General features: G+C 50.2%; 1 protein-coding gene across 9 annotated transcripts in view; it reads left to right on the forward strand.

Annotated features, from left to right (window-relative positions):
- CLEC16A (C-type lectin domain containing 16A) overlaps nt 1-27,369 on the forward strand; it is a 206,445-nt gene that overhangs the window by 61,390 nt on the left and 117,686 nt on the right. For all 9 annotated transcript variants that reach the window (XM_057748398.1, XM_057748402.1, XM_057748399.1 and 6 more), the window contains 3 exons: nt 6,028-6,157; nt 9,968-10,068; nt 24,311-24,433. In XM_057748398.1, coding sequence (XP_057604381.1) covers nt 6,028-6,157; nt 9,968-10,068; nt 24,311-24,433 — 354 coding nt within the window. The remainder of the gene's footprint in view (nt 1-6,027; nt 6,158-9,967; nt 10,069-24,310; nt 24,434-27,369) is intronic.

The raw sequence follows: 27,369 nt of genomic DNA on the forward strand, positions 1-27,369 counted from the left end.
ATAAATGCCTGTAAGTATACAAAACACACATTACCGATACTTCCAATTCCAGTCAATTCCCAGAGGGTTCATTCTTGCCTTCCCCCACTCCAGATTTCTATGTCTCTTCTTTTACAGGGAGAGCCCTGGCTCCCAATGACATCAAAACATTTACTGTTTGCTCAATCCTATAACACATCTTTTAAAAGTTTCAGAATTGTTTATTGTTTGATAAATAAAGAGTTCGGGGTTGTTTGCAATTCCCCGCCCCACCCCACCCTAAATACTTCATGTATCCCCTGTCCCCAAACTGAGGATATACAGACTAGTATTATGTCACGAACTGTGTGAATTTACCTGCCTTTCCTTTCTTTTCCCCCTTCAGGATGGGTATGGTATTCATTTGAAAATTTGAAATATATTTTGGTCTTTTTTTGTTGTTGTTAGTCTAGGATTCTCTCTTCCCACTCTCCCATCCAAGTACTAACCAGGCCTGACCCCGCTTAGCTTCTGAGATCAGACGAGATCAGGCGCGTTCAGGGTGGTATGGCCATAGACTCTCTTCCCATTCTTCTTGATTTAATTTCTTCTTTTTTTCTTTTTAGTAATTTGGAATGTTAACCAACTCAAAACTATGCAAAAGTGTTTGTACAAAGAAGTGTCCTTCCTCCCACATTCCTTCCATCCTATTCCCCTCCCTCCTATAGATAACTAACGTATTGTTTCTGGAATATCCTTCCTGTGTTTCTTTGTGTAAAAAGAAGCAGAGGTGGGCATGCTTTCTTATTTCCCCGTCTTTCTTACACGCTGGGTATAGCCAGCAGTGTATGCTCTTTGGCACCTGACTCTCTCCACTTGGCACTGTCTCCGGAAGTCGCTCCGTATCAGTTCACAGCGATCTTCCTCATTCCTTTCCCGGCTGCACCGTGTGTACCACAGTGTATTCAGCCAGTCTCTATGCTTGGACATTTAGGTAGTTTCCAGCATTTTGCAGTTACCAGTAGTAGTGCAGTGAATACCCTTGCACGTGCGCATTTCCATATTGTGGGAGGTGTGTCTTCCAGATAAATTCCTGCAAGTGGGATTGCTGAGTTGAAGGATATAGGACTGATTTAAAGTTTTCTTTGAAAATGTATTTAGGTAAGAGAAAAAAATTGGGAGTTCAAATAAAATGATTAAGTAAATAACAAAGAGTACAGGCAACACACAGACATGGCAGAAATTTTAAAGGCAGACAAATGACTGAAGTTGGAGCAAAACTGGGCTAGGGTATTGCTGCAGTCCCTTCAAACTCCAAAACAGAAACCTGGTGGGGTGGGGGCTCGTGCTGTAATAACTGAGGTTCAGATGGAGCCCCTGGGAATTCATCCTCGGTCCTCGGAGCCGGGTTCTGGCCTCGGTGACCATCCGTGGAAATCTCTGTCCATGAGAGCCAACTGGTCTGCTTCCCCTGGTGGCGGCAGCATGGCGCACACACCCTGGGAGGGGAGCCAGGCCACACTGAGGCAGGCGTGGTGTCAGCAGGGAGATGTGGCGGGGGGGGCGGTGCCAGAAGTCTGTGCAGAACCATGCTGGACGTCCTGGTGTGGCTTAAAGAGGGGTGCACTTTGACTCTCTGTCACCAAGACAGGCCAGATGCTCTTTGGCATCCACTTTTGAAGATGGCTGTAGAATCCATTTTGAAACGGTGAGAACCTGGCGAGACCCTCTCCTCAAAAACCTGTTACCTACTCCTCTCATACCCACATAGCATTTTGCGTACACTTTCAGGGAGCTGGCAGACCTAGGTAAGAATCACTACTTTTAAGAGTTGTTTAGATAAAATTGCTTGAAAGAAGGGGAGAAACTTGTTTGGCATTGTAAGAAGTATGTATATTTTACCTAGAAAACCAAGTGGAGCAGCTCATCCCACAGCTGTGCCGGCTGGAGGCGGAATATATGGGGCAGGGTGGGGGGTGGGGGTGTAGCCGTGAGGACCAGGGGGACACAGCAAGGTTCAGAAGCCTCGTTGTGCGTGGAGAGGCCCTTGTGGGCCTGATTCTGCACCAGGACGTGAGGTGGGAGGGGGAGCGGGCTTGGCTTTCGCTGCTGCTTTTCTAGCTGTGCTTAGAGTCGTTATACTTCTGGGTTTCTGTTTCCTCGTATTCAGTATCCAGGACCAAACAAGTGGTTTACAGGTCATCTTGTGGGAAGCCCCAGAATTCCAGAAAGGAGCTTTGGGGCCTCTGTGGAGTGCATGAGGGAACCCGTGGTCGGAGACGTTTGGGCACCCGCCCACTCTGTACCTGGAGTAGCTCTGCTCTCACCTCTTACCACGGTGGTGCCCTGGGAAATTGTCGTTCAGAATTACTATGCACCTGTTCAACAAAACTTGGCACGTGCTAGACTGTATTATCTTTAACCTCTCCTCTGCTCCAGAATTCTCAGAGTGTCCAGGGAGCTTAAAAAGCCAAAAAGGGGCAACCACATCACAGCAGGTGGAAGGCACTAGGGCTTGGCCCTGTAACCCTGGGGAGTCCTTGGAGCTGAGTTCCTGCCATGTCAGCCAGGTGGGCAAGGAGGAAGGGGGCCTCACAGCAGTGTGGGAAGCAGGTCAGAGGTCACAGGGCAAAAGCCAGAGGCCGGCACCATCGTCTCACTTGGTAGTCTTCAGATGTCTTCGATGGCATGTCCCAGCAGTAAACACAAATAAACATGTAATTAAACATGCATCTCCCCAATAGATATACATTTATTGTAATCTGTACATATTTGTATTAATGCGCAAATATCATGTACCTCATAACACGCACAGAATAGATTTTTAAAAGAGAATAATTAAAAATAAAAGAGGTACTGCCTAGCAAATAACCTTGCATAACCACTTAGGTGTCTGCACCCCACTTTTGGGAAGACGGGGTAGTTGGGAGGCAGCTGAAGGAGGCTGGTGTAGGGGAGGATGTGAGGACAGGAGAGAATGGTGCTTCTCAGCAGTCTGCAGCGCCTTCTGCTGTGGCCATGGGCTGCATGGACTGCTGTTTACTCAGTAGCTCCTTGTGAGTTGACTCACTTGTTTTTTCTTAAATTTAGCTTCATCCTAAGCAGTAACATCCACAAAAGAACAGGTTTGCTGTGCAGTTAGGATTTTCTTCTAATGCACATTAAAATAAAAATAGAATTATGCAAACACATTCCGCTTAAAAATTGTGTCAGCGCCCACCTGTGTGATGGGGGTCGGCCTTGTGGGAGACTTTGATCTATGGCGTCTGACTCCAGATCACATTGGGGGAGGGCCTGCTGAGACCGAGCTGCCTCCCCCAGGTCCGGGTGCACGTCGGGGATGCAGTCCTCCGAGCCAGAAGGTCACAAGCACAGTCAATCCTAACAGAGTCCCAGAAGGATGGCGGGGACGCAACACCCCCCTGTGGGGAAACCGTGCACACACTGATTGCAGGCTGGGTGGGCCCTGCACGTCACAGCTGCCGTGCATCGTTGCCACCCTGCCTGCCACCAGAACCTCCCGTGGTGGCCTCGACCAGTCATCCATTGGTCCTCTCCAGAGCAGTGTGATGAGCATGGCTCGCCATGTGCCAGGCCCTGGACTAGACCTTGGAGTTCTGGTGGAGAACAAGACAGATGAGGCAGCTCCTCTCATGAAGCCTGCATCCTAGTAGGGGAAGACAGACAGGAAACAAACCAATAAATAGAAAATAGAAAATCCAGGTGCAGGTTTCCCCTGTGATCTGAAAGTAGAGCGTTCCTATGAAACCTTTCATAAGACAAGATGTTGTAAAGCCAAGATGCAATTACCTTAGGACACATCTTCCTAACAGATGCACAAAATAAGTAGAGATAAAGCACCGATGCTCGCAGAGTTCGAAGCCGTGGCAGCTTGACACTGAGGTGCTGAGTACGGTTCCTGGGCAGGAGCTTGGCGGGGCAGCTCCTGCTGCTCGGGGGGACGCCCTGCCTCTAACGGTTGCTGCAGCACCAACGCTGAATGCTATTTCTGCTTTTCGCCTATTTTTGTAAAAGGGAAAATCCTTTTCAGCTTTCTTTCTGTTAGCAAAAACAGGTACTAATGTAGGTCTTTCATAAAAGCGAAGTGGCCTAAATCAAACTTTTTGAAAACTGGGGATACCTGTAGTTATAAATACTACCAAGTAAAATCAGGATTAAGGAGGAGGGGACAGATGTGTACAGAAGAATTCTGAGTAATTTATGTAGCTGTTCCTCCCTTAAGGAGATAGAACAGAACTCCCTAATCCTTAAGTGTGGGCTGCGCTTAATTTTTTGCTTCCAAAGGGTGCGGGATGCAAGGAGGAGGAAAAGTCACTTTCCAGTGGAGAAACCTGACCAGCATTCGCTTGGACAAGTGATGCGGGTACATCCACAGCCATAAGTCTTGTCGATAGCCTGTGCCCTTGATCGGATGTGATGAGGGGGGCACTTCCCCTCTGCCGTCTTCCTCCCAGAAACCCATAACCCCAGCCTAACGATCAGAAAAACGTCAGTGAAAGCCAGATTGAGGGGCATTCTACAAAATGCCCGACCAGTCTCCTCAAACTGGAAGGAGGGAAGGTCTGAGAAACCGTCTCAGCCAAGGGGAGCCTAAGGAGATATGACGGCTGGATGTCATGTGGTATCCGGGATGGGATCCTGGAATAGAAAAAGGATATTAGGGAGAAACTAAGGCAATCTGAATGAAGTATGGAGTTTAGTTCATAATAACTAAAAGAGGTAAAGGAAAAACCAGTGGAGAGGGTGTGTGAGAAGCTGTCTGTGAGGTGGTGAGGTTTGAGCTGAGCCTCGAATGGGGTGATTGAGTCATGCCCGGGTAGGGAGGGCTGGGGTACGAGCCTTCCCGACAGAGCCAACAGCCGTGTAAAGATCCTGGGGCAGAAACAAGCTTGCACGGGTCAGAGACGAGTGAGAAGGAAGCTCGGCACAGCTGGCGGGGCGGGGCGGGGAGGGCCCCGAGGTGAGGTCAGAGGTGGACGGGGGCCAGGCCGCGCACGGCCTTGATACCGCGCACGGCATTTGGATTTCGTCCTGAGTGTGATGGGAAGGCAGAAGGGGACCTGGGCTGATTTCCACTTAAAATCACTCGGTTCTGTGTGGACAGCAAACTGAGAGTGTGGGGGTGAGTAGAGAAGCAGAGGCCAAACAGGAGGCCCCTGCACGAGTGCAGGGGAAGATGACGGTGCGGCCGGGGCAGAGCCCAAGTCCACGCCCATCCTTCCCGAGCAGAGATGCAGGTTCACATTTCATCATCTGTTTCCCCTCATCATGTCTCCCGAAGATGGGGGACGTTACCTGGACTCTGGGTTCAAGGAACGAAGTATTTGAAGGTCCACACCCGTGCATGCAGGGACTCTGTAACAGGGATGCCTCACGGCACAACCACCGTCCACCTCTGACTCAGGACGCTTTCCTTTGTTGGTTCAGACCTTTTTCTGAAAATGAACACGTGTGCCATGCTCAAGTCGGGTGCTACGAAAGTTGCCCCTGTTTCACTGGGAAAAATAAAACGAGGTCCCTCCCCCCCTCTGCCTGCTGGAAGTTGTAAGCGGGAAGGGAAAACAAAGGCTTCGGTCATGTCAGAGCCTTTTCTACCATGTAAACAGTTTCAGAATATTTTCAGCGAATTTGGTAATGTTTTATTAACCACGTCATTTCTTCCATGCTCAACTGCTCTGGGAAGGAAGTGTGGTACCAGTAAAGTAGAATAAATAACTGTTGTAGAAAAAATCTTGAGTGTGGTACCAATAAAGTAGAATAAATACCTGTTGTAGAAAAAATCTTGAAATAAATCATTGCAATCTGTGCTTTCTTGTCAAAATCATAGCTGTTTCTTGGCGTTGTCAAGATGAAAGGAGAGGGGTTTGGGCCTCGGTCTTATTTCTCCCGGGTGTGCGTGTTGCAGGGGCTCCGTCACCACTGTTGCTGTCGAGCGTTTGCTGGATGTGTGCGGAGCAGTCTGCCAGGCTCCGCCTCGCGCACGAGCGCGTCTGTAACGCTCTGTCTGGGGCCTTGTGGGCTCATCCCGGTGTCTGTGTTTGCTTCCAGAGATAGAGATGGTGGTCATGGAGCGCAGCAAGCTCCCAGAGCTGGCAGCCAGCACCTCGGTGCAGGAGCAGAACACCACGGACGAGGAGAAGAGCGCCGCCACCAGCCTGGACAGTGTCCAGTGGAGCAGGTAGTCCCCGTCGGGGGTGGGGGTAGGGCACTGCTGCTCGGTCTCTGGGGTGTTGGGGGAGCTGCCTGGGCCCGGTGCCCACGGAGGGTAAGCCAGGGCCTCTTCCTGTTCTCAGAGGCCTCTTTACCTCCCAGACAAGCCATCCTGCTTCTCCAGCCAGTGGCCTCAGAGGCACGGCTCCTCTCGAGAGGCCACGGGGACAGAGCTGGCCCTCAAGGCCGTGGAACTCACCCCTTGGAATGAATGATGGAGGCATGATGCCACCACCCCAAGCACTTCGGTGCTGGGTCGCGTCCTAACGGCTATGGCCTCGTACGGGTGGCTGCTGGCCGTGCTCTGCTGCCTCCAGGAAGGATCCCCTCGGGGACAGCGTTTGGATTTTATTGTCTCATTCCTTCGCTGCAGCCATACGCACCACCGTCAATAGGGCCGCCCTCGTGACTCAGCTGGCACAATTTAATGCTGGATTTCGTGCTGCTCTCCACCTTTGATTTCTTGCCTGGTTGTTCATTTCAGTGATGGCTGCCTAAACTACATCCTCTGAAACCTTCCAGATGCCACATTTCCTGCAACCTGGCTATAGCACCACCCCTTCCAGAAGGAATTGGGTGGAGCATTGCTCCTGAAGTTGCAGCGAACTGTTAGGAGGGCTTCTTCATCTCAGCATTATTTCCTCATCAGGTGGCCCTACTGCACAGGTGCCTGCAGTAACCTCCTAATCCCATGTTAGTGGTAATAAATGCACAGCAGCGTGGTTTCTCTGTCAGCCTGCAAGGCATTCACTTCCTGAACTCTTACGGTGGGGTGGATGAAGTACACACACACACACACACACAACCCCATCATATTTATTAATCCAACTTCAAGTGAAGAGTAGAAGCACACTAATTTTTTCCTCCACGTCTTGTTTATCTAAAGGGAAACATGTTTCTGTTATCTAACAGACAGGATTAATTTTTATCAGATGCACAGGAGACCCATTTTTATTTTTGGTTACATGAAAATCGTTGCAACACAGGGTGGGTTATCAGTTGTACCGACAAGGACCTTTTTGATTTTTGGTTTTTGGCAAAAAAAAAAAAAAAAAATGTGACACCTGAAGCTCTGAAAATTAAGGAAATCATTCTAAACAGAGAAAGGGAGGGGAAACAGTCTTTAGGTCTTGGCACAGCTTTAGTTAGAATATGAATAATTGAAAAACCAAAAATGACTTGTCGTGGGGGAAGCTTAAACTAATATAGGTACATCTGCTTAATAGAATATTAGCTGCTGCTTTTATGTCATAATGTGCTCAGTTTCTTAGGGTCTAATAAATGGAAACAGCACATATTGTGCATAGTATGGTAATACTGTAGCTTTCCTAAAGGAGGAAAAATACCCACGTATTGTCAAAAACAATGTCAGCAGACCAAAATATTATGTTTGTGTTGGAGTTGAGACTTTTTTCCTGAATTTTAGTGAACAGAGGGGTTTTCTTAGAGTTGATTGAGATTGTTTCTTAACTTTCGGTGACTTTGGCATCTTCTGCCACGTGGTTCATAATGGAAGCTGATCCTGTGTCTTGAGTTGGGCCACAGGCAGATTTGTGGCCCCGGGGAACTTTGGGCAAGAGCTGCGCTCTGCTCTGAGACCGGGTGCCAGGGAGAGAGTGGCCCTGGCGGAGAGCTGCCATCGCCTTTGCAAAGGTATTGAGTTGTTGGGTGTCAGAGACACCACCATGTACTTCTTCCCCTCTCACCTCCTGGCACTGAGCCAGGAGGAGGGCACTGAGGATGAGGGAGGGGACAGTTTGTCCTTGACATGAATTGGATCTTGACATTGGTCTGCTTGTCCAAAGAAACAGCATAGTACACAGTGGAACTGTCCTTATGTTCCACATACACTGTGGGCTGTATCTGCATTCGTGGTTAAATATAGGCCTAAGAAACCAGAAACCACTCAAAACATTCTTTCCTTAGAAAGAAAAAAAGAAAGAAAGAAAAAATTAAAACATTTTTAAAGTAACACACATTCAGAAAATGTAAAAAACCTTGAAAAGCATAAAGAAGCGGGAGAAAAAGGTCTCCATGATTCAAAGGCAGCTGCTGCTAGCATTTTGGCCATTTTCCGGCAGTCCATCTGCAGTGCCAGTATAATGGGAATTCTGCCCTTCTTCCCTGCAACAGCATATACCATACTGTGTCTGTTGTTTTTTATTCTTGGTTTCCTCTGAGGTCAAACCCCAAATATCTTTTCCACTTTACTCTTAGTAAACAAAATTCTAAAGGCTTGATAATACTTTGTCTCAGGAAAGATGGTACACCCACCCAGCCACTCTGCTGCTGGGCATTTGGTTATTTGTAGTATTCCCAAATGAAAATACAGTCCAGATTCCAAGCAGCTGGCTTACAAGAAAGTGTTTTATACTTTATCCTGCTCTTAAGTTTGGGAGTGTTAGTACTAGGGGCTTAGAAGAAAACAGATCCACACATGGCAAAAACTGTTCCCACGTCTGAATGGTGATGACTGGTCTGGGGTGGGGAGGCTCTGGGGCGCGGGACAGATAGAGCCTAAACATAAATGTTCCTTAAAAGGTTCTTCCTTTAATTTCTGTGTGTCACGTGTTTATTTGAAATGTTATGACAAGTGCATTTCACTGCTTTCTTTTCTGCATTTTTCAGTGTAGTATTTTGAATCAGTGATACACTTGTGGAGTTCAAAATTCAAAAAAGTATAAAAGGTTATGCCGTGAATATTCTCCGGGTTTCTCTGCTGCACCGTCTCGCTCCCCCTAGTCAGCAGTGTTGACAGTAGCTTGTGTCCTTCGAGGGGCAAAGCATGCCCTTGGTCACTCACCGAGGCGCTGTGCTGTCTTGGCTTCACTCTGGCATCGGGGGGCAGCCGCAGACAGCCATGGGTTCAGCGCCTCCCGCCTGCAGGCCAGATCTGGGCCTTTTCTGTTACCCTCGCGTGGGAGAGTCTTTCCGGGCCAGGCCCTTCACCTGAAAGGGCAGCATTCGGGGTGTGCGCTTTGTGATGTTTGCAGTGGCTCTGTATTTCACCCACAAAGCATCAGGGGTGAGAGACCTCCTTTCCATCGCTTCCAGTCAGAGAAAGTCAGCCCAAGAAATCGCTGGGCCAGGACCTGCCAAAGTGAGATCGTGGAGAAGTGCCCTTGCAATACTCGAAATAGAAATCCAGTAGCAGCTTGCATGTGCGAGCACTTTCCACCCTGTGCCCTGGCCTGTGTTAAATGCCGCTCCATTGTCATTTCACTTGAATCCTCGCAGTAACCCTGGAAGGGTTTAATCCCCATCTTACAGATGGGGGAAAGTTTTAGGTAGCTTACCCAAGGGTTTGCATCTAAGAAGAGGGAGGATCAGAATTTGAACCCAGGCAGTCTCCAGGGTCCACGTTCTAAAATTGTACAGACTTGGTGTCTTGTCTGCTATTGTGAGCCTGTCACATTGCCCTGTTTTCTTCCTTCTCTTGTCACTCTTTGAAGTGATGCTGTGGCATGTCCATTCTCTATCTGCCCGCTGGCATGGAAGTGGCGCAAGACCAGGGACTTCGTATCATTTATCCCCAGTGTCTGGGACAGCGGGTGAAGCATTGTTGTGTGATTAAGAGGTCCATTTGTTAGTCATTTTGCCCTGGAGATGGCAGCCTCCCATGGGCAGAGCCTGCCTCTCGGTCACCTTCGTGTCCTCTGTGCCTGGGGCTGGCGTGGGCACACAGTGGCCGTGCTCCATGCGGGAGGGGGGGCTGTAAAGGGCTAAGGCAGCTGCGTCCTGTGTGCAGGTGAGGCTCACGTGTGCCCCTCTCTTCCAGACCCTTTCTGGATATGGTGTACCATGCGCTGGACAGCCCGGACGATGATTACCACGCGCTCTTCGTGCTCTGCCTCCTGTACGCGATGTCCCATAACAAAGGTGAGCCGCTCAGCTCGCCTGCCTTCAGGGAAGAGAACAGCTGCTTTCCTTGAAGAATTTCCTTTCTGGTTTTGGCAGACTCCCGAAGAACCCCTCTTCAGCCCCACTAGAATTTCTCAGGTGCTTTTCTACAGACGGAAGCTGCAGGAATCGGTTACTCAGGCAACACAGGGGGTGGAGGGGGAGGTTCATGTGTTGACCGTCCAAAAACCCAGCGTGACTGTGTTCGCACTGTGGTTTGCTTTTGCCCCTTGGTTTACAACCGACTTAGGCTTCCGACCTCTTTCCTAACATCAGAACAGAAATCAGTCAAATTGTAATCTTGGTTTTGCTATTTATAATAGTTGATGAGCTGCTCTGGGTTCAGAGCTAAAATAGACTCTGAGTGGATTGTGTGGAAGCGTAGGTTTCCTTTCTGAAGAAAGGTGTGGTTGTCTGGCTTCCCCTATTGAGGCCGAGTGGTCAGGATCTGACTCCCGCGGAGCTGACAGATTTGATTAGGCTCCATTCACTCACTTCCCCTCTGAGAACAGTCGCTGGTGTGTGTGCCACCTGGCTTGACATGGGTAGGTTCTAAAACCGCCACATCAGAATCTCTTTAAAGAAGAGAAAGAAGAAATCAAGAATATGCCTTCTAACCGCTGCCAAGTGCTGGGCTTGGTATAGATGAGAACTTTGCACCAAGTGTTGTTTTGGTAGGTTTTTCATAAGCTTATGGGAGGTAGTTGGAGATGGGTTTTACTAAGACAGCCTGTGGCTGGAGTCATTTAGAAAGCACTCAACATAACAAAGTATGTATTTATTCTGAAATCATTTGTCATGGTATATAAGTTGATTAGTGAAAAAGGCCTCCCCTCCCAAATCTGTCCTCCAACTCTCTTATTCAAAGGCAGTTCATGTTGACAGTTTCTTGTGTCTCTTTTTAAAGATACCCATGCAAACCCAAGTACAAGTATATATTATTTTCTTTCTGCAGTTCCCCCCCCCCCGCCCCCAACGTGAATGGAGGTTCATTCCTTGTTGTCTGCACTGTACCTTGTTTTTCTCACATCATCACATATCAGCACGTCACTTCCCATCCCTATAGAACTGCCTTGTGCTTTTTAATCCTGTCTGTGCCATCTTTTATTCTGCCATCCCCTTAGTGAATGACACCAAGACTGTTTCCGGGCTTTTCCTCCTAGAGACAGGACCAGCCGTGGTGGCTCTTCTCCTGCTTAAGTCACTGTGCTCCCGTGCACGTGTGTAGATCTAGCCTGAGACTTTTCTAAAAGATGCACCTCAGGCTCCGAATCCTGCGATGTCTCCCTCCACGACCTCGTTCACTCCCATGTTCCTGACATCCCTCCAGCTTCTGGCCTGGTGCCTGGCGCGGGAGCCCTCAGTTACTGAGAGTGAACAGAGCTCCAAGCCTGACCGATGGGAGTCGGTCCCACTATGGAACGCCTGCGTTCCCCCGACCCCCGCCTCCTGTGCCCGCCACACTGCAGCTCTGCAGTCTGAACTCCTGACCCTTATGTGCTGGAGACTTCTGCTCAGGTACTTGAGCAACACCTTGAAGCAGTCTGTCTACACCACACTCATCCCCCCAAAATATACCCTGACCTCATCACACTTCCTGCCATTTCTGGTTCAGTTGAAATTGCCAACCAAGGTTGAAACTGCTACGACCTTTAGCTCTTTCCCTCCTTTGATCCCAGCATTTAGTCATCGGGTGTTGTCATTTCTCCCTCTTCAGCCTATCTGATCAGCAGAATTTCACTGAGCCTGACTCAGTGCCTGGCTCTAAGCTAGGTGCTGGCAGTGAAAGGCATGAGAGCGAGAGAGAGCTTGAGCACAGCCTCCCTGAGGGGTCACACACGGCCACCTCATGATCCATCCTCCACAGCACTGCCGGGTGACTCTCTGTGCCACTGTGTTGACCGTGTCCTTCCCCTGTTCAGAAACCTTCGGTACCTTCTTCTCGGCCTTGAACTCCAGCCTCTTGTACCTGCCATTTTGAGTATCTGGATTGCACCCACCATTCTAACTTGACCTGAATCTGCCGACTTCCCTTTCACAGACCCTTGGCTTTGGCCCAGGGATTCAGACTTTATGTAGTGATTGAACTCTTCCATGGAGATAAACTTGTAGTGGCTGTCACGGTACTCACTGAACTTCTTAATATTCTTTTGGTTGCAAGCCATGGAAACTACTTCACATTAACTTAACTAAAAGAGACAGACTTACAGGAAGGCCCCTGGGGCAGCTAATGGGATGCAAGAAGTGTCTGAAAAGCCGAGGGAAGGGCAGGAGCTAAGCAGCTCTGGGGACTTCTCTTAAGGTAGATTGTCATTTGGGCCCAGCAAATTCCAGGCAGGGAGTCTGTCTCCATTCAGGTTTCAAATTGTTGGGCAAGAGATCTGATTGTTCCAGGCTGGTGATGTGTCTGACTCTGGAACAGTCAGTTGTGGGTGGGGGTGGGGTGGATGGGGTCAGGGTCACATAGCACAGAGCTGGCCCCAGGGGTAGTCTGGAACTGTTCGCAGGGAAGTGAGCTTCTTTGGAAGCCTGGCAGCCACCCCAGTCAGAGACAGCATGCCTACCTGTTCTTGGCTAGACTGCCACTTTCTTGTGTCCATCTGTGTTTTTTCCTGCCATTTTCTCTGCCGTAGCATCACCACCTATTGAAATTCTGCTTGCCTGTCAAGGGTCTGCTCAGAAGTCACTTTCTCCTGGAAGTTTTCTCTTGATTCCTTCAGGTGATACTCACACTGGGTTAGTACCGCCTAGTGTGGCAGGCACATTTTATACTTTGCTGGATTTGATTTGCTAAAGCTTTGTTAAGGATTTTTGCATCTATGTTCCTGAGTGTTATTGGTCTGTGGTCTCCCTGTAATTCTCTTGTTTTGTTTGCTCTCAAGTTATGCTCACCTTATGAAATAAATTGGGAAATGTTCCCTCCTCCTGAATTTCCTGGAGGAGTTTTGGTAGAACTGGTATTATTTCTTCCTTTACTACTTGGTAGAATTCATCAGTAAAGCCACCTGGGCCTGGAGTTTTCTTTGAGAAAAGGTTTTAAAGTAGTCAATTTCTTTAGTAGCTATAGGGCTATAAAGCTTATCTGTTTCTTGTACTCAAGCTTTGGTAGCTTCTGTCTTTCAGAGAATTTGTCAGTTCATCTAAACTGGTGAATTTATTGGCATAAACTTTTTTACTAATTCCTTTATTATGCTCCTTTTTTTTTCTTTTTTCTTTTCCTTTTTTTCTTTTTCTTTCAGTGTGCCATGCAGCATGTAGGATCTTAGTTCTCTGACCAGGGATTGAACCCGTGCCCCCTGCAGTGAAAGCACAGAGTCCTAACCACTGGACCACCAGGGAATTCCCCTTTTCTTAATTCTCTTAATGTCTGTAGGATCTGTAGTGGTGCCCTCTTTCTACTTCATGGTATTGATAGTTTAGGTCTTTGTTTTTTTTTCCTGATCAGTTTGGCTAGAAATTTATCAATTTTCTATTAATTTTATTGGTCCTCTCAAAGAACTTCCATTTGGTTTCATTAATTTTTCTCTGTTGTTTTTCTATATTTCTGTTGTTTTTCTGTATTTTCTGTATTTCTCTGTTGTATTTCATGAATTTCTGTTCTTTATTTCTTACCTTCAGCTGCTTACTTCAATTTTAATTTACTCTTCATTTACTTTTACTTTTCTTAAGATGGAAACTTTGATCATTGATTTTTTAAGCTACTCTATTTTATTTTACTGTTAAAAATTAACATACAATAAAATTGACTCATTTTGTCTGTAGTTCTATTACTTTTAGCATATTTATGGATTTCTGTGAACACTACTATAATCAGGTGTTAAATTGTAGTTCTATCAACCAAAAAATTCCCTCATGCTATTCCTTTTCAGTCATACCCTCTCCATACCAGTCATTGATTTTTAAACTTTTCTTTTATAAACAATGAATTTAATGCTGTACATTTTCCTCTAAGCACTGCTTTAGCTGCCTGCAGTAAATTTTGATATATGTGGTTTAATTTTTATTGTTTAAAATATTTTATAGTTTCCCTTCTGATTTCTTTTTGTCTATTCTATCATCTGTGTAATTTCTAGCCATGTTTCTATTACTGATTTTTCTCCTGCTTTGATTTTAGGTTACGTTTTCCTCTTTTTTTTTTTTTGGTTGACAGTTACTATGAATTTTACATTGTTAGATGCTGAATTCTTTCTTCCTTTCAGTATTTTTGGGCTTTGTCCTGGGACATGGTGAAGTTACTTGGAATCCATTAGATCTTTTTATAGGCTTGCTTTTAAGCTTTGTTGGTGCTAGTCCAGAACAGCCTTTAGCCTGCAGCTCACGTGGCCCCAGGACAGAGGCCGTCCCCTTCCGAGGACTCTACTGGATGAGCCATGGTTGGGTGGTCCTTCCACGCTGGCTGGTGGGAATATGAGCTCTTCTCAGCCCCATGCGAGGGCCAGGGGTGGTCCCACCTGCCTCCTCCCAGCAGGCCTTTCCCTTTCTTCACCTGCATGCACAGGGCAGAGCTTAGCTAAAGCCTGAGAAGGAACCCCCTGCAGATCAGCGCCGCTCCCCCCCTCTGCTGCTCTCTAGTGTCAGTTCTAGCTGCTTGGCCTCTCTGAACTGCAGACTCTGTCCTCTTACCTCAGAGAGCCCATGGGCCTCATTTGGGTTTTCCCAGTCTGCGCTGAGGCCTGGGAACTTTCCAGACCGTGACCTGGCACAATCACAGGGCACACTCCTTTGTTTCCTCTCTCTCAGGGTCTCCCTCTACACGGCCTGTTGTCTTGTCCAGTATCTCATAACCATTGTTTTAGATAGTTTGCCTACTTTCCTAGTTGCTTGAATCAGATGGGTAAATCCAATCCATCCTGGCTAGAAGCTATAGCATTTGAAAAATAGTTTTATTGAGGTATAATTGATACACAGTGACCTGTACATATGTAAAGTATACAGTTTGGTAAGTTTTCGCACCAGTATACACCCATGAAATCACCACCACAGTCAAGTTAGTGTATACATCCCTCACTCCAAACACTTTCTCCTGCCCTGTCACCCCTCCGTCCTTCTCTTCTCCCACCCCTCTCCCTAGGCAACTCTGAACTGCTCCCTGTCACTAGAGCTTAGTTCACACTGTCTACAATTTTATATAAATAAAATCTTGCGACAAGTACTCTTTTGGTATGACTTTTTTTTTTTAACTTTATTTATTTATGTATTTATTGGCTGTGTTGGGTCTTCGTTGCTGCACACGGCCTTTCTCTAGTTGCGGTGAGTGGGGGCTACTCTTCATTGTGGTGCACGGGCTTCTCATTGCAGTGACCTCTCTTGTTGTGGAGCACGGGCTCTAGAGCACAGGCTCAGTAGTTGTGGCTCATGGGCTTTGTTGCTCTGCGGCATGTGGGATCTTCCCGGCCCAGGGCTCAAACCCGTGTCCCCTGCATTGGCAGGCGGATTCTTAACAACTGCGCCACCAGGGAAGCCCTGGTATGACTTCTTTCAATCTGCATAACTATTTTGAGGTTCATCCATGTTGTTGTGTGTATTGGTGGTTTCTTTCTTCTTACCTTTAAGTAGCCTTCCCCTGCATGCATGTACCCCAGTTTGTTTACCCATTCATCGGTTAGTGGGCATTTGGGTTGTGGCCAGTTTTTGACCATCACCAACACAGCTGCTGTGAACACTTGTGTGTAAGTCTTTGTATGGATGTGTATTTCCATTTCCATTTTTCTTGGATAAATACTGAAGAATGGACTGAATGAATCATCTGATAGGTGTGTTTGTTTATTCTTAAGAAACTGCCAAACTATCTTCCAAAGCGGCCGTCTGATCTTACATCCCATCACCTGTGCCACGAGAGTTCCGGTGTCCCAGACACGCTCACCAGTGGTTGGCATGGCCACCTTTTTTATTTTAGTCATTTTAATGGGTAGTGGTGTCTTATTGTGATTTTAATTTGCATTTCCCTGGTGACTAATGATGTTGAACAGCTTTTTAAGTGCGTAGTCCGCCATCTTGTCAAAGTATCTCTTCAAGCCCTTTGCCCATGTTTTAATGGGTTGTCCATTTTCTTGTTGTTGAGTTTTGAAAGTTCTTTATATTCTAGATGCAAGTCCTTTATCAGATGTGTTTTGCAAAGATTTCTTCCCAATCTATGGCTGGTCTTTTCATACTCTTAACAATACCTTTGGAAGAACAGGCGCTTTTAATTTCCATGAAGTCCCCATGGCACTGTTTTCTGCTTTTGCTCTGCATGTTTCCTCTCCCACCCTGGGCTGCCGGGCCTCTGAAGGCAGAGGCCATGTCTCTCTCAGTGGCCTCCTGCAGTACTCAGCTTAGCGCCTGACACCCACTCAGCGCTCAGCCAGAGTTTGCTTACCGAATGCCTCTCAGCTGAACGGCAGCTCCCCACACTGGCAGCCCGTGCTCAGGGCTTCTGCAGGGAAGGTGCTGTCAGCGGGCGTGGGGATGCCCAGCTCCAGAGGACCATGGGGTACCTGGGCGAACTCTTCATCTTTCTCAGCAGGCTTCCTTCCGGGAGCCCTGACATGTGCTGCAGAGTGGAGAACTGTTGGCTGGCATGCCACACTCCTTCGTCCGTGATGTGGCTGGAGAGGCGACCCTGCCAAGGTCCTGCTGGGGAGCCCACCTCTCTTTCTTCCTAAAAGAGTGGGACTCTATATTCAAGGGAATTTAATTCCTTCTTCCACTTCCTGCTGATGCTTTTACATTTATTTATTCATTCACCCTTCTGACAAATATTTCTGAAGCCCTTTTAGATGCCAGGCACTGTGGTTAATATTGAGAACACAGTGGTGAACCAAACAGATTTTCCTGGAGGCGAGTGTGGCTGCTGCAGAGGGAGCAAGGCGAGACTGGTGGAGACGAAGGCAGCATGATGGGTGTGATTTGTGATTGTGAAGGAAACCAGGGACGGTGGTGCAGCCGTCACTAGCTTAGGTGGTCAGGAAAGGCTTCTCTGAGGAACAAACATCAGAGCTGAGGCCTGAAGAATGGGAGAGTCAGCTCTGCAGAGGTCTGAGGCAGGAGTGCTGTAAGCAAAGGGAACAGCATGTGCAAAGGCCCTGAGGTGCGAAGGAGCTTACAGGTTTGAGGAGCAGAAAGCGGGTCAAGGTGAGGCTGACCAGGTGAGCAGGGACCAGACGGTGAAGGGCCTTGAAAGCTGCAGAAAGGAATTTAGATTTTATTCCAAGTGCAGTGGGAAACACCTAAAGGATTTTTAAGTAGAAGGGTGACATGATCAGATGGAAATTTTTGGAAGATTGCTCTGTCTGCTGGATGGAACATAGATTAATGGGGGTGGGGGAGTGAGTTGCAAGGGGGAAAGCTGGGAGGCTTGTTAGGAAGCTGTAGCAGTAGTACAGGCAGGGGTAATGTGGATTGAATTATGGCACATTGGCCGTGGACATGGAGAAAATTGGAAGGTTTTACAATATATTTTGGAGCTAGAGCCAGGATGAGCTGATGGAATGGATGTGGGGGTTGAGTGAAAGGGACGCTGGGGCGGCTGTGTGTGGCCATTTACTAAAATGGGGAGGCAAGGGGAGTGGGGCCGGGAGCAGAGGGATTCTGATTGATTTCGGTGGGGGGGGCACCACAGGAGGAGTCTGGGTGATGCCCAGGGCCCTGCCTCCTGCCACTGTGTGGCTGGTGGTGCCATTTCCAGAACCAGCGGGTGTGGGCTATGGAGCAGGTTTGGAGAGGAAGCTGGAGAGTTCAAGTTCAGTACCCTGAGGCCCAGGTGCCTGGGGCACCCCCAGGGGAAACTGCGTTGGGGGAGGGGGGCAGCTGCCACCTGGTTTATGTTCCAATCTGGCCTGTGGGTATAGGTCTGCATTTGGTGGGTGTTGTTTGGTGGTGGTGGGTGGTTGGTTGCTGTTTTGGTTAGACAGCAGAAGGTTAGCTGCACTTAACCTTCAGCCTCTTTTTTCCAGATCCGTGCCCTCTAAGCAGGGCCCTTAATGAAATGGTCTCTTTCTGATAGATTTTTCATCATAAGGCAATTTTAACATAAAAGCAATGTTAATAAAAACCAAATGTTAGCTCAGGCCTTCCAGTAAATCGTAATAGATTAGATGCTGCACCAAAATGAATGTCGCACAGTGGGAAGGGTGGACCGGTTGGAGGAAGGCGCTTGTTGTGATTCAGTCGGGCCCCGTAATGAATGCCGGTTCATATCTATAATAGCAGATGCAGCCCTCTCTTTGTCAGGTTTGCAGGGCACTGGCCCAGGGGAAGGGGGTTGAGTTTTGCATCCTTGTCTTCTTAAAGGTTCGCCCGCTCCACCCACCACCCTTCTACTTCCGCCCTCTCCACTTATCATTGTTTACCCAAGAGGAATCCTGGGCTTTTTGCTTTTTTTGTTTTGCTGAGAAGTTACTGGAACATGGCTGAGAGGTATGGGAGAGGTTGAAAGGTAATAGGATAAAGGGAGGCTTTCACCATGCAGTGAGCTGGCAAAATATCATTTTGGATCTCGACTGACACATAATCAGAACTGAAAGTACATTGGAAATTGGCCCAACATTTGGTTAGCTTTCGGAAATAGTTGGTCTATAGTTTTCCAAAGCTGGCAATGCCTGTGTGACTGCAGCTAAGGAGACATAAAGGAAAACTTTTTGACCATTATTGTTACCTGGCACTCTTGTGGTCTCTTTGTGCATGTTTGTCTGTCTACTTCTTTTTATGTAGCTCTGGTCTGCATCTGTTCCACCCTGTCCAGAGTGGGGGCTTCCCCTAAGGAGGAAGAATCCAGAACTCAGAGGGGAAACTAGTTACTGACATCATGGAGCCACACCCTTCCCTTCTATTGGGATTCTTTGAATTAGTTGGGATTAATTAGTTGGGAGTTCTCTCCCTTCCGTCCCCAGCCCTGTGCTGGTAGGGTGGGAGTGATGGCAGGGACACCCCGTCCTGACTCACTGGGGCAGAGCAGGATCTGACCCCAGCGGGGAGGGAGCGAGGAAGTGTGTGGTCTGCTGGAATCTGGACAGGCGAGCGAGGCTTCCTGGGCCATGTGAAGTGCATCTGGGTTTCTCTGGAATTTGTCTGTCACTCGACACTTAAGGGTTGGAGCAAATAGGACAGTATATTATCTACAGTGTTTATTTCAGTCCGAGGGAAATGGCTAGCAAAGGAACTCCATGGGTTTGCAACAAAACCTGCTTCTCAGTGACTGGAAACCTGTGTCTGTGTGTGTGTGTGTGTGTGTGTGTGTGTGTCTGCCTGCCTGCCTGCCTGCCTGCCTGCCTGTCCATCCGTCCACCTGCACATGTGCTGTGTCCCTTTCCCATGCATATCCTTGTCATATTGTCACATTGCCCTTGTTTATTCACAGCTGTCAGCCGCTGTTTTGTTTGGACCCAGAAGAATGTCTTAGAGACCATGATGGGAGAGGGAGAGAGAGATGGGGAGGGAATGAGGCACCTGGCCAAGCAGGAACTTTGGGGAAAGAGCAGAGATCCCCAGAGGGGTTCTTTCCAAAGGTTTGCCTTGTGTTATGTTGAATGGACCCTGCTCTCTGCCTCCCCTTGGCTGGTGGTAAAATCTACCGCACATAGAATACATTGCAACTTGGAGTCTGTTTTGGTGAAAGTGCTGGATGCAAGGAGATCACCTTGAGTGGCCAGGGAGATGGTGGCCGCTCTAGAGTTGGCCAGGACAACCAGATCACGTCACCTGCTAGCTGCCCTGCAGGGGTCCTGGCATCCAAGCCATGTCTGTCGCTCCCCCAGCATCTTTCTCACCACTTCCACCTGACGCCCTGACCCAGCTCTCTCCAAGCTCTACCACACTCCCTGCCCTGCCTCTCGGGCTGGCAAGTCCCGGTCGTCCCTGGGCAGCTCACCCTTCAGAATCCAACCTAGCTGCTCATCCCCCGAGCTGCCCCAGACAGCTCAGCTTGCCTGCTTTGGGCCTTCTAGGGTAGCTTGATGTTACCTTTGGTTAGCTTGTTTTCCTTTCTATCCTTTTGTTCTTTCATTCTTTCTTTCCTCTTATAACACAGCTGATATAGAAGTGCATTAAGCCACGTTCAAAGTAAAAATCCCCATCAGTGCACAGTAACGACAGGTAACTATCGAACGTGACCGAGTGCTGCTGCTCACTGAGTCCTGACAGCAGCCCTGGGACGGGCAGTTTCTGTAATTATTCCCATTGAATGTGTAAGGAGACCCAGGAGGTTAAACATGAAAACAAAATTCCTCCAGCACCCGGTGCCTGGCCCTTTCCTCTTCCATCCCGTCCACAGCCCGCAGCGCGGCCGGACCCCTGGGAGAGAGCGAGCCCGAGGGCACGAGGAGGCCTCGCAGGTGGGCAGGGGCTGTTGTCAGCCCAGAGGGCAGGCCCCTCGCACACGGTTGCCGAGGTCGGCTCCCCGCACGGGGTGCCGCGCCCTCCCCATCGGGATCCTGTTCATCTTTGGAATCATCCTAGTTCTAACTGTGTCTCTAACGTGCTCTGTGACCTTGCGGATGTGGCTTAACATCTCCGGGCCTTACTTTCCTCACTAAAGGAAGAGGTTGCAATGGAATCTGGTCCTGTGATGTCTGGAGGTATTTCAGTTCCCGGAATTCCCCCACGTTACAGAGAGTGGAGCTGCCGGCTGAGGAAGGTCAGGTTAACCTTGGCAGGTTTTTCTTCCTGTCGAGAGAAGACTTTGCCACAGATTTCCTCATTTTTGACAAATTCTAAGAGAGTCAGGGCAATAATAGGAAAGAAACAGAAAAGGGAACTCACCATGGAAATTCAAAAGCTGGTGGGAGTGTGTCTCCTGGGCCCTGCCGGCCGGCGCCACGTTCCCGGGGGAGGCAGCAGCTGGCTCCTTGCGCCGTCCTCCTTGAAGTGGGATGACAGGTGGGCGGGTCGTGGGGTGGGGGGGGATGCTCCAGGCAGGCCAGGGAGCCATGTTTTCCTCAGAACCACTGACTGACAGTTCCCAGAGGGCCAGGAATGAAAGGGTAGAGAGAGATTTGCACAGTGTTGACATTTCTGGGGAAAAAAAATGCCAGAAAGATTCAGTTGATGTTCTTCTTGCCATTTAATAAACCAGAATGCTTCAGAGTTAGACATTTAGCATCAAAATGGGATACAGAGTCTACAAATCAAATTTTCATCGCAATCAAATTTTTCGACGAAGCCACGTCGGTGCGGCGTGAGGGGGAGCTGCTCACCTCCAACCCTCGGGCCGCCCCCACCCGTGCCATCTCCTTGGCATGACTGAGCCTCCAGTTGGGAGCTGGAAGGAATTCGGTAAAGCAAGATATATTGTTATGGTTTTATGACGTCAGCGTGTGAGCGTGGGAGTTACTTAGAATCCAGACGATCAGCTCTTCACTGCTATCCTCCAGCATTTTGTCAAGGTTCTAAATGAAGCGTCATCTGGTACTCAAGGGGCCGTATTTCAAGAGTTCCCAGAAGTGCCACCTTCCCCCCTTTTGTAGAATAACAGGAAAAGACGTGCTTCAGGCACAAACAGTCCTTCCAGCTCCCCAGGCGTGGAGCAAGTGAAATGTTTGTTTCTGCGAGCACAGTTTTCCAGAGCCGTGCTAGGTGACAGGAGAAGGATTTGGAGCACCGCTCGTCCCATAGCCTGCCTGGTGAAGTGGCCCCCGCGGGCCGTCCTGTCGCCCCAGTCCCCAGGTCCTGCTTTAGGGAAAGTGACACGCGGCTCCGACGCTGAGTGCACCCTCTCTCCTTTCCCACCCCCCACCCCGCCCCGTCCTGTCTTTTGTCTTTGAGATGCTGTTAGGTTTCCCTGGAGGAAAAGTGATTCCTTGGCCCTGTCTATATAGATCCACTCTGTCGGTCTCATCGTACTTGCGCCTTTCTGTGCGCCCGGTACGGGGCTGCCGCCTGTGTGCTTGGCGCACGGGGGCCTAGCTCTCCAGTTTGGTGTTAAGAGCTGGAGATGCATTTGGTGAGCGTGACTGTAGGTTCCTTTGTGTCTGGTCTGTTTCCCTCGTTGTGGGACATTTCTCACACAGGGGTGGCCTCAAGGGCATGCAGACCCGCCCCAAAATGGCAGCAAAGCCTGCAGCGCCAGAGTTGCTCCTTATTTCCCACCCCCTTGATTTTACTGTCAAGTAAAATCAAGATAAGGGGGGAGGGGACAGATGTGTACAGAAGAATTCCGAGTAATTTGTGTAGCTGTTCCTCCCTTAAGGAGATAGAACAGAACTCCCTAATCCTTAAGTGTGGGCTGCGCTTAATTTTTTGCTTCCAAAGGGTGTGGGATGCAAGGAGGAGGAAAAGTCACTTTCCAGTGGAGAAACCTGACCAGCATTCGCTTGGACAAGTGATGCGGGTACATCCACAGCCATAAGTCTTGTCGATAGCCTGTGCCCTTGATCGGATGTGATGAGGGGGGCACTTCCCCTCTGCCGTCTTCCTCCCAGAAACCCATAACCCCAGCCTAACGATCAGAAAAACGTCAGTGAAAGCCAGATTGAGGGGCATTCTACAAAATGCCCGACCAGTCTCCTCAAACTGGAAGGAAGGAAGGTCTGAGAAACCGTCTCAGCCAAGGGGAGCCTAAGGAGATATGACGGCTGGATGTCATGTGGTATCCGGGATGGGATCCTGGAATAGAAAAAGGATATTAGGGAGAAACTAAGGCAATCTGAATGAAGTATGGAGTTTAGTTCATAATAACTAAAAGAGGTAAAGGAAAAACCAGTGGAGAGGGTGTGTGAGAAGCCGTCTGTGAGGTGGTGACGTTTGAGCTGAGCCTCGAATGGGGTGATTGAGTCGTGCCCGGGTAGGGAGGGCTGGGGTACGAGCCTTCCCGACAGAGCCAACAGCCGTGTAAAGATCCTGGGGCAGAAACAAGCTTGCACGGGTCAGAGACGAGTGAGAAGGAAGCTCGGCACAGCTGGCGGGGCGGGGCGGGGAGGGCCCCGAGGTGAGGTCAGAGGTGGACGGGGGCCAGGCCGCGCACGGCCTTGATACCGCACACGGCATTTGGATTTTGTCCTGAGTGTGATGGGAAGGCAGAAGGGGACCTGGGCTGATGTCCACTTAAAATCACTCGGTTCTGTGTGGACAGCAAACTGAGAGTGTGGGGGTGAGTAGAGAAGCAGAGGCCAAGCAGGAGGCCCCTGCACGAGTGCAGGGGAAGATGACGGTGCAGCCGGGGCAGAGCCCAAGTCCACGCCCATCCTTCCCGAGCAGAGATGCAGGTTCACGTTTCATCATCTGTTTCCCCTCATCATGTCTCCCGAAGATGGGGGACGTTACCTGGACTCTGGGTTCTAAGAACGAAGTATTTGAAGGTCCACACCCGTGCATGCAGGGACTCTGTAACAGGGACGCCTCACGGCACAACCACCGTCCACCTCTGACTCAGGACGCTTTCCTTTGTTGGTTCAGACCTTTTTCTGAAAATGAACACGTGTGCCATGCTCAAGTCGGGTGCTACGAAAGTTGCCCCTGTTTCATTGGGAAAAATAAAACGAGGTCCCTCCCCTCTCTGCCTGCTGGAAGTTGTAAGCGGGAAGGGAAAACAAAGGCTTCAGTCATGTCAGAGCCGGCTCTTTTTCTACCGTGTAAACAGTTTCAGAATATTTTCAGCGAATTTGGTAATGTTTTATTAACCACATGTCATTTCTTCCATGCTCAACTGCTCTGGGAAGAAAGTGTGGTACCAATAAAGTAGAATAAATAACTGTTGAAGAAAAAAATCTTGAAATAAATCGTTGCAATCTGTGCTTTCTTGTCAAAATCAGAGCCGTTTCTTGACGTTGTCAAGATGAAAGGAGAGGAGTTTGGGCCTCGGTCTTATTTCTCAGGGGGACTTATTTCCCTCCTCTGATTGTGCCCAGGAGCATGTCTCAGGTCGGGCTAGTGTGACCTCAACACCTTTCATGTACCTGCCAGTCGCCCCTTCTAACACAGGCAGAGCAGGCCTGGGGCCGCAGGGAGTAGCCAGTCAACAGTCCGGCTAAAACGTAAAAGCATTGTTGCTATCGGTATTGTAGTCATCCTGATTTTCCGTTTACAAGTACTGATAGAAATTGTATGTTTTAATATATTTACTTAAGTTCCAGTTCCTGAAAACTCTGAGTGAGTCGTAGTAGAGGCAGCACCCGGTCGTGACAGGAATCACCAAGACAGACCGTGGATGGCCAAGGTTGAGAAAGCCCTGCTCGAAGGGGCCTTTCAGGACGAGGAGGGCACCCGGTAAGGTGGCTGCACTTACGCTGGCCCCTTCTCTCCATTCCAGGCATGGATCCTGAGAAACTTGAGCGGATCCAGCTCCCGGTGCCCACAGCGGCCGAGAAGACCGGCTACAACCACCTCCTGGCCGAAAGACTCATCAGGATCATGAACAGCGCAGCCCAGCCAGGTACCCGGGCGCGCGCGCAGTTCACAGGCAGGGGCGGTGGAGTTACAGGGACCAGGTCCCACCCTGGCACCAGGAGCCCTGGCTTCTAGACGTGGCCCTGCTGGGAATCCAGGCAGACCTCAGCCACTGCCCTGCCGCACACCCCGGCGTCTGGGGCCCCCCGCCCAGCTGTGTCTCCCTCTTGGGGTCTCCTCCTCTTTCCTTCCCAATGGTGTGTGTGCCGTACCCTCTCTCTCTTCTCCTCCCATACTTGACCCTGCTTTGGTCAGTATCTTTGGTTGCCAGTGTCTCCAGCCCTCCTCCCAGGGTGGCCCAAGCTCACATTTGAGCATGAACAAGGCCAAGAGTGTGAGCGAGGGGGCAGGTTGGAAGGCTGATAATATGAGATGCACCCGGTGTCTGGCACTTGTCAGCCTAATTCTGAGGTCTTGGTCAACACGGACCTGCAGCCACAGCAAGGACTAGAAAGAGCAGATGGAATGAACTAGCACAGTGGTTCTCAACTGGGGGCAGCTTTGTCCCTGGGGGACACCTGGCAATGTCCAGGGACGTTTACGGTTGTTGCAGCTTGGGGAGGGGGTGCTCCTGGCATCTAGGAGGCAGAGGCCGGGACGCGCTAAACATCCTGCAGTGCCCGCAGCGGCCCCCGCAACAGAAGATTGTCTGCCCCAAGTGTCAGTGGTGCCGAGGCCGAGAAACCCTGAGTGTAAGGCAGGGAGAGAGGCCCCTGGGGCATGAGTGAGTGCACGGGAAGGGGCGGGACTGAGATGCAGCCTGGTGGAGAGAGAACCGCCGAGCTGAGGGATCAGCAGCAGTCCACGGGGTGGGCCTCAGTCAGGCTCAGGAGAAGGGCAGGGGTCCAGGGGTGTGATTGCAGGTGAGGACCTCAGCATTCACAGGGAGTGGTGGCCAGAAGCACAGTGTGACTGCTGGGAGTGAGTGCAGGGGCTTGGAGAACCGGGTCCAGGGCCTAAAGGGTGTCCCCAGGGTGTCCGTAAGCTCAGCAAGTGTTTATCCAGTGCCTCCTGCGTGCCAGCCTCTGTGTGCAAGTGACGGGGGTGTAGGAGGTAGGGCGCAGACGTGGATCCTGTCCTCCAGGAGCCATGGCAGGGGGTCTCTGAAGTCCCAGCAGTCTGGTACTCGTGGAGATGGCATCTGGACCTCAGAGCGGGGTCAGGGCCAGAACTAACACTGTGGGGCTCATAGATGGTTAATTAAAGTCACAGGAGAGGAGAGAGGCGTGTCTCGGACTGAGCCCTGGTAATAAAGAGGGGGAGCCAGCTCTGGAGCCTGGGCCAGGCCCCACCTGAGAGGAGGAGGGCCGGGAGGAGGGTGTCTTGGGTGGCAAGAAAGATGTGGGTGGCTCAGGACCCAGGGGCGCTCCTCAGTGGGGTCCGTTTCCGCGGGAGGTCCGGTCAGGGGAGACGGAGCACGTTCCTGAGGATGGTGGCCCAGGGCCGGTTGGCCGGAGTTGCGTGAGCCAGACGTGGCTTGGGTGATGGGGAAGGTGGAGTGTGGCCTGGGTGGGAGGACCCCGCGGGGTGGGGAGGATTAGCAGGCCCCCGAGGACAGAGCATAGAGCAGCCTGGACTTCTGAAGAGAAGAGATTGGGGCAGTTCAGCGGGACAATCTGGAAGCTTCGATGAGGCCTAAGGAGCTCTGTGCTCCCTCTGTTCCCCTTGCGAGATGGGCCAGCAGGAGGTAAAGTCAGCAACGTGGCAGGAGCTTGCAGAGTAAGGAGGGTCCTGCTGGAAGATCACAGCCTGCTTCCCTGGAGGCAGAGGAGGGCTGTCTGTGACGTGGTGCAGAGTGCGGCTCGGCAGAGGGGCAGGTGGGAGTGAGACTGTGCTCTGGAAAACTCCGGGGCTCGGCGGAGAGCGGGCAGGTGGGTGGGTGCTGCCGGGCCAAGGCTGAGGTGCAGAAGTGGTGATGGGGATGGGGCAGGGAGAGTGGCCGCGCTGAGACTGACCCGCCTCTGCCCGCGGGGCCCCTGGGGTTGTATTGTGCTTCGGCAGGCTGGCTTTCCTCATATGTTACCTGTTCATTTGGGGCAAACAGATTCTCTCTTCTCACCTGTTCCCCCCATCCCCCCCCCACACACACACACAGGGCATTAAGGTCCTGGCAGGGAGGTGTGTGTGCTTTGACGTTTCTCGAAACTGCCTTGAGACACACTCAAGGCAGTGTGTCTGCCTTGAGTTTTCCCCCGGTGGCCCATCCTGGTCCCCACTGTTTCCAAGGCCTCAGAGACTCCCCCCTCTCCTGGCCCCTCCTTCCACATGGAGGCCTCTCCCCAGAAATGAGATTAAAGACCCAGGGGGAGTGTGTTAATAGCAGGATGCCCTTCAGTCAAGTGATCACGGGTGCTTCTAGGGACGATGCCAGGTGTGGGTTTTGGCATTAAGGGCACCTGGAGTCCCCCACGGCCCAGGGTGGGACTTAGGACAAGCCACTTCACTTTTCTAAACCTCAGCCTTTCGAGCACCCATTGTAGTGGGGTTTTAGCAAGGCTCCTTGAGGGAGTGTCTGTAAAGCACCCAGAGGGTTTCTGGCTCACAGCGGGACAGCAGGCTGTGAATCGCAACTTGGTCGCAACTGACAGAACCCCAACTCAGACTCGCCGAGACAGTACAAACAAACAAGCAAGACTATTGGCTTGTTTGACTTCAAGTCTGCTGGGCGCTGGCTTGAGGCACAGCTGGGTCCAGGGCTCCAACAGTGTTTTCAAGCCCGTCTCTGGGCTCTGCGGCCCTCTGCCTTGGCCGGGTGACCGCCTGCCGCTCCCGCCGCCCCTTTCTCTGTGGGGCTCTGACTTGCTGTAGGAGAGGCGCGGGGAGCCTGGTGGAAGGGAGGACTCAGGGCTCAATTTGTAGAACACAAGAATGAAAAGGCTGCTGAGGTGGCCACTGTGGACTACAGTGCTCGGGCCGTCAGGT

This window comes from Hippopotamus amphibius, chromosome 9 (genome assembly GCF_030028045.1).
Source record: "Hippopotamus amphibius kiboko isolate mHipAmp2 chromosome 9, mHipAmp2.hap2, whole genome shotgun sequence".
NCBI lineage: Eukaryota > Metazoa > Chordata > Mammalia > Artiodactyla > Hippopotamidae > Hippopotamus > Hippopotamus amphibius.